General features: G+C 39.2%; 1 protein-coding gene across 1 annotated transcript in view; it reads left to right on the top strand.

The window, feature by feature from the left end:
* Positions 1–2,959: 2,959 nt before the first annotated feature.
* CDON (cell adhesion associated, oncogene regulated) overlaps positions 2,960–11,448 on the top strand; it is a 62,030-nt gene continuing 53,541 nt past the window's right edge. Inside the window, exons 1-6 of the mRNA XM_008583723.1 lie at positions 2,960–2,987; positions 4,752–5,024; positions 6,269–6,415; positions 7,609–7,752; positions 8,578–8,865; positions 10,184–10,453. Of these exons, the coding sequence (XP_008581945.1) occupies positions 2,960–2,987; positions 4,752–5,024; positions 6,269–6,415; positions 7,609–7,752; positions 8,578–8,865; positions 10,184–10,453 (1,150 nt within the window). The remainder of the gene's footprint in view (positions 2,988–4,751; positions 5,025–6,268; positions 6,416–7,608; positions 7,753–8,577; positions 8,866–10,183; positions 10,454–11,448) is intronic.

Genomic DNA, 11,448 nt, shown 5'->3' with positions numbered 1-11,448 from the left:
AAGCATTGATGCATTATCTGTAGGAGGTAGAATTGTTATGCTTACTTATACATTTGTGTATTTTCCAGGTATTCTATGCTGAATATATAAGATTTTTTTTGTCAGTGAGTATTTATAGGATCTTTCTGTTCACTGAGAATGTTGGTGTGTTATATATGCTGGAACAGAGGTCAAGCCACCACTGGCAAGGGATGTGCCACAGTGCCATGCGGTGTGGCGTGGGCTGTTGTACTTTACCATGGACCTTTCCTCTGCTGGTCACTGTCTCCAGATCAGAGGAGAGAGTGAGAGGGGACAGGAAAACAACTGTGTAAAGGAAACGAGGACTGTTGTGTCCCTGGACAAGGTTAATTTCTATGGGTGAGAAAGATGACATGTGTAAGGCCACTGACGTGTGCAAGAAGATGGCAGGAGCCTTGTCTAGTTGTGGTAAACTTGGCCAAGCAAAACTGTTCATTTGCCAGAGGAATGCAGGGGTTTTCTAATAACTTACTAGTCAAGTAGCGATAACACTAATGTCATTAAGAGTTTCCTTTTTTGACAAAGATAGTACTTTTGAAAATGAGAGTGTTAAACGACTTTCCAATAGTGCTGATGGGTGGTGTATTCTGATTTACACATATCTAACGTAATGTCATTAAGAGTTTCCTTTTTTGACAAAGATAGTACTTTTGAAAATGAGAGTGTTAAATGACTTTCCAATAGTGCTGATGGGTGGTGTATTCTGATTTACACATATCTAACAACTTTCCAATAGTGCTGATGGGTGGTGTATTCTGATTTACACATATCTAACGCTCTGTGTGGTCAGGAATGTTGATTGGTGAGGTTGGACTTGGAGTGTTGTTGGTAGCTGTTGAATAAAACAACAGGCTACCTGACCTACATAACAACAGAATTCAACTCCATGTTCTCATCATCACAGTCCTCCAACTGAGCAAGCTTGTCATGTAGGGAAAAAACCCCAACAATTTGAATGTGCTAGGGTTAAAGTTGACTCTGAAATTTGTTTCACTGCTTTTCAATAAATAAATAGTTGAAGAAAGATTTGGCAAAAGGAAGAAACAATCCTCCCTGTCCTCATTCTTTCAAGGAAAGTGTCTCCTGTTAACAAGTTATTTGAATGTTTACTTTGTGCTGACTGCTTACCACTGGTGTGTCAGTTCTTCCCCTTGAACCAAGTGAGAATTCAAATAAACCAAAAAAGTTTTCACACAGCTGGACCCTTCTGCTGATGAGTGGTGCCAGCACATCCTCCATTTTTAAAAAGAGGTCAGTAAGCAAATATTTGAAAGGCAGTCCATGGCCTGATATCCATGACCTACATAAGCTCGCGTTTCCAACTTTCAGATTTTGGAGTATGTGGGTAAAGAAGATCTGTGCAGATTTTAGCAGATCCTGGGAGATACTATTTGATTTATTAAAAGGCCTGCTTAAGGTACCTTGCTTTGTATTACTACTCAGTTTTATTACTGGTTAGGACTAATCTTTCTTTGCATAAATGAATATGCAGGTAAAATTCTCATTTCTAGAACGTTACTAAAGTAGCACTGTCTTTGTATTTTGTAGTATTGCATGGTCATAGGTTCTGTGTCCAGCCCTGGCCAAGCAGGGACATGGGGCAGAATTTGCAGACACTAACCTGGTCTAGCATAATGCCTGGCATATGGTAGGCACTTAGTGATTTTTTAGATTATACATATTAATGAATAAATGTATGAAGGAATAAAAATATAGCTAGAATATGCTAAATTCAGATGAGATGGCAGTTCTCATTAAATACTACTCTTAAAGGTACTTTAGGGAGTTGTGCTATATTAAGGTATTTCTTTCGTTTTAAAAACATTTATGACGTGCCTACTTTCTGAGGCATCAGAATTTTACAAAGTTGAATGCTGTGTTATTCTTGCAGGACATAGTTATGCAACCAGACAAGTAACACTACAGAGTAATGAGTGCAGTGTAGACATATGTCCACAGTCTAGCAACAGCACAGAGGAGAAGGAATTAACCATGTCTAGAGGATCGCATGGACGTTGTTAATTTCACAGATTTTATTTATTTATCTTGTTTATTGCCCATCTCTCTCTCTAGAATGGACATAAGGTATAACTTTTAGTCCGTGCTACTTATTTTTATTTACATATTTTTAATGACTCTATCCTCAGCTCCTAGGATAGTACCTAGCATATAATAAACATTCAATAAATATTTATTGCATGAGTGGACAATTTTTGATAGATATTGCCAAATTGCCTCCATAAAGATAAACTTACTGATTATATTTCTGTCAACAATATGTGATAGTGATTTTTACCCACATCCTTGCCAGTGCTGGGTTTTGTGCAACTTTTTCAGTTTTGCTAAATGTGCTATACTATCTTTATATTAAAAAAACGTAAAAAAGGAAACCTTCCACTGAGTGCCGTCCATCTTGTATAGCAAAACCCTAGTGGGAGTTGTCTGTGCCTGCTTTCTAAGTTTCCCCCCTTCCCATTCTGTTCTGAACCCACCAGAAAGGACTTTTGTCCTTTCCCCCCAAAACCTCTCTTGTCAGCATCAGCAGTGATCTCTGTGCCTTTCCCGTGGTGTCTCATCTTACTCTACTTCTCATCAGTGTTCACTCTCATCAGGCGGTCACGCTTCTAGAAATATCTCATTTTTCTCCTGGGACACAACATTCTCCTTTATTAGTCTGCATTACTACTTCCTTTTCCTCATTCAGTCTCTAAATGTTGGATTCTCAAAGCTCTTATCTAGTCTCTCCTCCCTTCTCTTCCTCTCCTCTATCCTCTAAACATATTTTCCTTAGAGAGAGCTCATGTAGTGCCAAGTCTTTCACACGTCTAAAGTCTACATTTCCAGCTCTGACTTCTCCCCACAGCTTCAGAATCATACACAGTTGTGGATTTGCCAGTAGGATCTCAGACACTTACAGACACTGCTGTATGTTACTTTTATGATCCTGTGCTCTTCTGTGAGTTCAGGTAAGAAGAGAAGAGTGGAGGGGTGTGGTCTGAAGCCTTTCCTCCTCTTAATCCTACAAAAAGCAAAGCTTGATTTTAACACTTTGTTTATAATAGTAGTTTTTAATGACATTTCTCAGATTTGTTCAACTAGCTACATGACTTAAAACCTTGACTAATTAATCAATTTAAGGATCTCTTAGTAGTGCTTTGAGTATTAGCAGCCTTCCCATCCTCATTCTTGTAATTTATTCCTTTTGTTGCGTTAAAAATAAATATTTTCCAATCATGCTTTTTTTTTTTGATAAGGGGATATGTTACAAATTTCTGAATTTAGAAATGCTGACAGGAATGAAACACTGACTACATACCACCAAAGAGAAGTTTTAGAATCAGCATGGTGCAATATTCAACTTGGAGTAAGAGAGCTTGGTTCACATCCTGGGGCTGCCGTTTCCTCTCATGACCTTGCCTGATTTATTGTCTACCTCTTTTGGTTACTGGAAAGCTTTAATGTGTTTATTATTAAACGTACGTATAAGCCCCGAGCCTAATACATGGCCCATAGGCATTTATTTTAGACATATATAAAGATGTATATATAAGTATATACAAATACAGTGATGTTTATTCACTGAGTAATATTTATTTATTATCTGTTAAGAATACTGTACATATAACTATATTAGATTTCGTGAGGGAAAGTTGATTTAGTGGTTTTATTTCTGTTAATGTTTTACTGAACAACCACCCCGCCTTCAGCCAAGAGAGGCACTTCTCTTAATCTTCATTTCTGATTAAATGTTCTGTAAAAGTAGATTCAGTAATTTATTGATTTATTTTCTTTTAAGTATTTTGTTCTACCAGATTAATATTCCTGGTCTCCTACCCCTCTGGGGGGAGAGGCTCTGTATTGACACCTTAGTGTAAGAGTGCCCCTCTCCCCAAGTTTCTAGAGGAATAGACATAACAAATGAAACTATTTCAAACACCTTAATATTCCTGGTCTCCTACCCCTCTGGGGGGAGAGGCTCTGTATTGACACCTTAGTGTAATAGTGCCCCTCTCCCCAAGTTTCTAGAGGAATAGACATAACAAATAAAACTATTTCAAACACCATTGACACCTTAGTGTAATAGTGCCCCTCTCCCCAAGTTTCTAGAGGAATAGACATAACAAATGAAACTATTTCAAACACCAAAAAAAAAAAAAGTAAACCTTGTATCCAAGAAAGGATAGACTTTGTATTTCAGTTGTGGCTTTCTAAGATTCTATTTCTGTTTTCTTAAAAGTTGAACATTATTTTATAGTAAAGGTGAGTAGTAAAGAAAAGCCATAGTCTTGTTTACAGAATAACTTGCTCTCATAAGTCAAATCCTATTGGTAAAACAGGAGAGAATTATTTTTATTTTGAAAGTCATCTTTACTTTTTCAGTGAAGTGACTTCCATTTCTTACAAATCACCTTGTTGAAAGAGGAGTTTGCTGTTTCTCATTAGTAGAACTGGTACTGTATCTGATTTACATCATGAACATTCTTGTCTGTTCAACCCTAATTGTTAAGTCCTAGGCCAACTTATTGCCCTTTTTTCCTTCCAAGTGATGGGCTTATAAAAATTTTGCTAGAACTTTTACAAGCATCAAGAACCGTAACATATACAAATAAAAGAAGAGATTGCCTTTAGTGATGAAGGCTCAGAAGAAATGTGTTTAATGTGCTTTTCTTTCTCTCTTCCCTTATCTCCCCTCTCTCACACTTTGCACACGGGGGATGTGCCCTTCGTAGACTTGGCACCTTATTTTATTTCTGAGCCACTCTCTGCCGTCCAGAAACTTGGTGGACCTGTAGTTCTACATTGTTCAGCTATACCTGTGACTGCTCATATCTCGTGGTTGCATAATGGAAAAAAATTGGATAGAAACATGGAACAGATTAAGATTCATCAGGGGACGCTGACAATTCTTTCTCTTCACCCCTCCCTTTCGGGTTACTACCAATGCATTGCCAACAGCAGCTTTGGTGCGATAGTGAGTGGCCCTGCAACAGTATCCACTGCAGGTGAGTTTAATTTTGTCCCTGTTCTATATGGGCTTTCTCAAAATTTCTGTTACATTTTTGAATAGTAGTGAGAGTGTGGGCTTTGGTGTGAGAAATGTAGGAGTTCTCCTCCCAGCCTTGATTCTTCCGTGTGTATAACTTAGGGAAGTCTACTTGAATCTCTGTGAGCCTAGCCTAGTGTTTTCATCTGTAACAATGGTCTGGAGATGTGATATTTTTTTTAAGTTAACAGGACAGTTTCATTACAAGTACTTAAATGTCCTTAGTATCAATATAACCAAAAATCTGTTGTCTACTTTGATACTCAGTTATTTCATGCAATTCTTTATCTTTCTTTCACACATAATTGTTTTATTTGCCTCAATTACTGAGTGATTTTAATGTATTTAATTGAAACCAGGCTAAAGATGCAGGGAAAAAAAAAAAAAAACTGTAAAGAAAGGAATGTTGGATATTGAACTTATGGAAAATCTGGAATGTGTGGTTTTTCTTAGTAACTTTGGGCCATCTGCCTTTCAAACGGTGATGGCTTCCAGTAATGGAAAACGTCTTTGTAAGGGCACCCCTATTTACAGAACAAATCTGGATTCCCCAAGAGTAGTAAGTTTGTCATAACTGAGAAGAGTAAATGTTTTTGCAGAGCTATGACCCATGGACGGCTCCAAGACACACACTGGAGGGCTGAGTTCCTAGGGGCCAGCTGCACAAGGCTTCGATAATTGCACATACTAAAGAGCCCTTCCAGGCAGACTCCATCTGTCAGGAACTTAAACCAACCGAAGTTGAGACCGAGTTAGTGTATTCAGATCATTTAAATGATATACCGCTTTATTTTTCGGTGTTCATTCCTAGAAACCATTTTATTACAAAGTAAGGAGCTACAAAGAGAGTGAAGATCCACAAGGAAAGTGAGTTTTGATGAGGGACTGAATTGAAAAGGATTTATCTTGACAAAATGGGAATAATAGTGTTTTAGGAGCAGTTTTTTTTTCTTAAGTCCCCTGCGAGCACTGACTTCTGAAAATGGGTGCCATAACTTAGGTCTCAGGGCTCAATTGTGTATGCATCTCTGCCTCGACTGCCTTGTGAGATGAAAAGGTCATGTTCCCCTCTGGACTGGGATGAGCTGTCAGAAAAGGCCATGCTACAGATGTTGTTTCTAATTTTTAAATTTTCTTTGGGGCAAGACAGTTCAAATTTGCATTTATTTATCTATCTATGAACTATTTACTTATTTATTTCAGTTCTTGGTGATTTTGGTTCATCCACAAAGCATGTTATTACAGCAGAAGAAAAAAGTACTGGTTTCGTTGGTTGCAGGATACCAGATAGTAACCCCAAAGCCGAGGTGCGCTATAAAATCCGGGGCAGATGGCTGAAACATTCCACAGGTGAGACCTTTTTTTTTTTTCCTTTTTGTCTTTTTTACTGACCGGTAACAGGATCGCAACCCTCGGTGTCGCGCCCACCCCAAAGCCGAGGTGCGCTATAAAATCCGGGGCAGATGGCTGAAACATTCCACAGGTGAGACCTTTTTTTTTTTTCCTTTTTGTCTTTTTTACTGACCGGTAACAGGATCGCAACCCTCGGTGTCGCGCCCGCACCACGCTCAGCCAGTGAGCGGGAACTGGTCTCCACATGGGATCCGAACCCTCGGCGGGAGCGCCGCCGCACTCCCAAGTGGCACACTCTCCAGTGCGCCACTGGGCTGGCCCCACAGGTGAGACCTTTTATGGAAAGCCAGTGGCACATACAGCACAGGTGTTCCTTAAATAATGTGCTGTTAAGCTCTGTGTGCTAGGGACTGGGGACACAAACATGCAAAAGATGTATTGTCTCAGCTGTCAGAAGTCAAACGCAGAAGACTAAAACAAACGGTTACAGTCCCATACCTGGGTCTCGCTCCTTTGATTCGTTCAGGTCCCTACTCAGGTATCACTTCCTTAGAGAAGACTGCCCTCGTGGCCCTGTCTAAAGTAACATGTCCTATCACTGCCTGTCCCCTTTGTTTGGCTTCATTTATCTTGTAGGATTATCACACCTGTATTGAGGTGCACATATTTTTGTTTGCTCATTTATTACTTACCCCTTCCTCTGCCACCCCCATGGTCCCTTTTGGAAGGTTTGCTGCATGAGTGCAGGGCCTTTGTCTGATTTCTTCATTACTCTGTCTCTTGTGCCTAGGCAGAAAATAGCCACTCAATACGTATTTGTTCGGGGGGAAAAAAAAAAAAAACAAATCGACGATGAATGAATACCAGTGCTGTGGGTAGCGGTTTGTCAAGTTGGTAGCTGTGGTCATTGCATCTTTGTCTAAACATGTTTCTTGGGCTTTCAGATTCGCTGGATGTTGTTAAAATGTTTCTGGCGGGTTTGATTTTGTTACGCTAGTACTGTTAACTGTTTTCTACTTTTCTGCCTTCACTTTCCCTTTCCTTCATTTAATGGATTTTCGTTGATTGCTTATTTGCTGCTAATTGTGTGTCTAAATTTAAAGCATAACTATCAAACTTTGTTAGTTTTAGTTGTATTGTGGCATCCTTCATAAGGGGAGAGCCCTAACTGTACTCCCTTCCTTCCTCAGAGAATTACTTAATCCTTCCGTCAGGAAATCTTCAGATTTTGAATGTATCCTTAGAGGACAAAGGATCATACAGATGTGCAGCTTATAATCCTGTTACACATGAATTAAAAGTTGAACCCATTGGCCGAAAGCTCCTTGTGAGTCGTAAGTATTGGGGAGCATAATGATAACCAGGAAAGAAAGAGCCCTCAAAAGTATACCTTATAAAAAGATGGGAAATGAAAGTTCATTTTTTTTTTCAGATCCTATTTGTTTATCATAAGAAAGTCTTATAAAAAAAAGTAAGTAATGAATGCATTATAGAAGAGGACTGTATGTGTTCTAAAAGTATAACAGCTTTACAGAAGGGAGTTTTGGTCAAGGTGACAGTGAATATATGTGGAGAATTTTGTTCTTTGTTCAAACGAAAAGAAATGATAGAGGAAATACAACTTGTATAGCAGTGGTAATCAAATTGGTGGTTAACTGTGAATTATGACAAGAAAGAGAGAGATACCTGTTTTCTTTCTTTCAGGTGGGATAAAAATCATTGCTGGTTTTTAGGTTATGGCAGTTGTGTTGAGGTAACACCAGTACTCAGAGCACAGTAAAGGAGTGGTCTCTGAACTTGCTCAGAATTCTGCATTTCCAAGCTGTTACTTCCGAAGTAGCCCTAAAGGACTGCAGAATCTTTTAATTTTAATCCTCAACTAAAAATGATTTGGGTACCAAATAGGACCTTGTAATATAAAGAAGAATGAATGAGAAAGTGGGATGTTCCCAGCTTTGCTAAGGAAGAGATTGGAAGTGAAAACTTCCTCATAATCTTTCTTTTTTCTTTTTTTTAAATTTTAACTTCTCCATATACATTGTAGTTGATTTTCGTGTCCCTTTACCTGTTCCTCTTCCCCCCGCCACCCCTAATACATCATAGCTGTTCTCTTGTCTTAAAAAGTTCAAGGAATCGTATAATGTTCTGTGTCTTTCCAGGCCCTTCTTCTGGAGATTTTCGCATCCTCCACCCCACCCTTTCGCAGGCATTAGCTGTTCTTTCTCATAGCCCTGTAACCTTGGAGTGTGTGGTGAGTGGGGTCCTGGCTTCTCAAGTGTATTGGCTGAAGGACGGGCAGGACGCTGTTGCGGGAAGCACCTGGAGAAGGCTGTATTCTCATCTGACCACAGACAGCATTGACCCAGTGGACTCTGGAAACTACTCCTGCGTTGTAGGAAACAAGTCTGGAGATGTAAAACACGTGACTTACATGGTTACTGTACTTGGTAAGATGTTACTTATTAAATGTTTTTTTCCAAAGCAGGCCATTTTTTCTGGTGTAACTGATATTTGAAGGAAAGATCTATTTGGAACTAAAAATGAAATAGGGAATATCTAGAAATATCCACACCAGAAGACAGAACAAACTTCATTTTTCTAAAGGACTGCTGAATTAGGCTGTATTTCTGGGTGACACAGAATATTTATGTGGGATGTTCTTGGGAACCTCACTCCCAACCTAGTTATGTATAGCAGGGCTAGTTCTCTCTTCTTCATTTCATGAAGGAAAGAAACTGGAAATCAGTAGAATGGAAGATTCTGGGCTGTATCCATGTGAAGTGTTCATTCATAGTAACTAACACAGAGTACTGACTAGAAAATGTCCTCTCAAAAAGAAATCAGTCTATTTCATTTTATTTTCTCTTTTGGGATTCTTTCACCTACGTCTGGCTCCTAAAATTTGCTTCATCTCCCCTGACACTCATATAAACTCTTTATCTTAAAGCTATTCGTTTCTCTTCTACCAGCTACCTACCTCACTATCGTGTGTAGCAGCAGAAAATGCTTTCCTTTATCAGAACAGGTTTTCGTGAAAACCAGAAAAAAATGGGTAGAAAGTGTTTGCACAGTAAATATAATGTTTGTAAACCCTCTACATGTGTTTATCTACAACCATCACCTGATGCAGGTTAGCAACACTGGAATTAATGTAAGTATATGACAAGTGGGCTTTAAAACTTAATAATAATCAGGACTAGATTAATATAAATAATCATTTAAGAAGCACATGCTACAGATGTCGATAAATGATTTACTTTTTCTGGGTAAAAAGTGACTTCATAGATCCTAAAGGAAGTTGTTTTTTGTTTGCCTGTTATACATCTAACCTCATAGTAGAATTTACTATAAAAAGAAATTAACCTCTGAATAAACATTCTTCTTCTGTTTGGCTCTTGTTCATTGTGAAATCCACAGAAACTGCTACTTTATTTCAAGCTAATCACCTGAAATAAATGCTAAGAGAAGCCAGGATTAGAAACTGTTTGTGTGTATTTGTGTGTGTTGTGGGGAGTTAGTGGGTGGTGTGATCTATAAAAAGAACTATAACTTATTAATTAATAACATATGGTTTATCCTATTAGTGGAAAGTTAAAATACATTTCTATTTTTTTCTTGATGACCACACCAGATGGAAGAATGTGAATAACAACACAATTTACTTATAGCAAGTTGTTGTTAGAGAGAAGCCTTTATATGACTCGTGTGATGATTTAAAAAGTACATCTTGAGGGCTAGAGTTTACTTTCTGTGTTTTATTTTCAGAACGTGCTTCAATTTCTAAAGGACTGCAGGATCAGATAGTGTCTCTGGGTGCCACAGTACATTTTACCTGTGAAGTTCATGGGAACCCAGCCCCCAACCGTACCTGGTTTCATAATGCTCAGCCTATGCATCCTTCTCCACGACGTCTAACTGCAGGAAATGGACTGAAAATCACTGGCGTTACAATGGAAGATACTGGGCTGTATCAGTGTATAGCAGACAATGGGATTGGATTTATGCAGTCTACTGGAAGGCTTGAAATTGAAAAAGGTATTCTTTTAGGTCATGTAATCATAGGAAATCTTAGTTTATAGATGAGCTTCTGTTGTGGTTAAAAATGAAGGCATTTTTACTAAAAGGAAATAATCCTCTCACCATAAAATAACTGTATTCATTTTTCATGTTCCTTTCTAGTGGCAGGTAGGCATTTCCGTGAAGAGGCAACCTTATTTAATTAAGCTCATTAAAAAAAAATGTTTTCAACAGATACTACATAGTTTAAAAAAGGTGTACAGTAAAGTCGCTTTCTCACTCCTGTTCCCCAGCCAGTCAGGTCCTCTCTTTAGAATTAACTAGTTTTGGGCCGGCCTGGTGGCGCACTGGAGAGTGCGCCGCTTGGGAGTGCGGCGGCGCTCCCGCCGAGGGTTCGGATCCCATGTGGAGACTGGTTCCTGCTCACTGGCTGAGCGCGGTGCCGGTGCAACACCGAGGGTTGCGATCCTGTTGCCGGTCCCCGGTAGGGGCGTGACACCGAGGGTTGCAGTCAGTAAAAAAGACAAAAAGGAAAAAAAAAAAAAGAATTAACTAGTTTTATCAGTTTCTTGAAGATCCTTGTATGTGTATATATAAGCAGTTACACACACCGTACATGTGCGTATGGTGGGTGCATTTATAACAATGTCTCTTTTTTTATATAAATAGTGGTACCACTCTTTACCTTAAATTTTTCACTTAACATGTATCTTGGCTATCTTTTCATATAGTGCATAAAACAGTATTTCATTGCTTTTCTTAAAAGGCTGCTTAGTATTCCAGTGTATAGTTGTAACAATTTTTTTTTTTTTTTTGTCTTTTTGTCTTTTTTTCGTGACCGGCAACGGATCGCAACCCTCAGTGTCGCGCCCATCCCGGACCAGGACCGGCAACGGGATCGCAACCCTCGGTGTTGCCCCCGCGCCTCGCTCAGCCAGTGAGCAGGAACCGGTCTGTATGTGGGATCCGAACCCTCGGCGGGAGCGCCACCGCGCTTCCCAAGCGGCGCACTC

This window comes from Galeopterus variegatus, unplaced genomic scaffold, assembly GCF_000696425.1.
Source record: "Galeopterus variegatus unplaced genomic scaffold, G_variegatus-3.0.2 Scaffold3015, whole genome shotgun sequence".
In the NCBI taxonomy this organism is placed as follows: Eukaryota; Metazoa; Chordata; class Mammalia; order Dermoptera; family Cynocephalidae; genus Galeopterus; species Galeopterus variegatus.
Note: the sequence above shows the minus strand (reverse complement) of the source record. Positions and strands in the feature narration are given on the sequence as shown.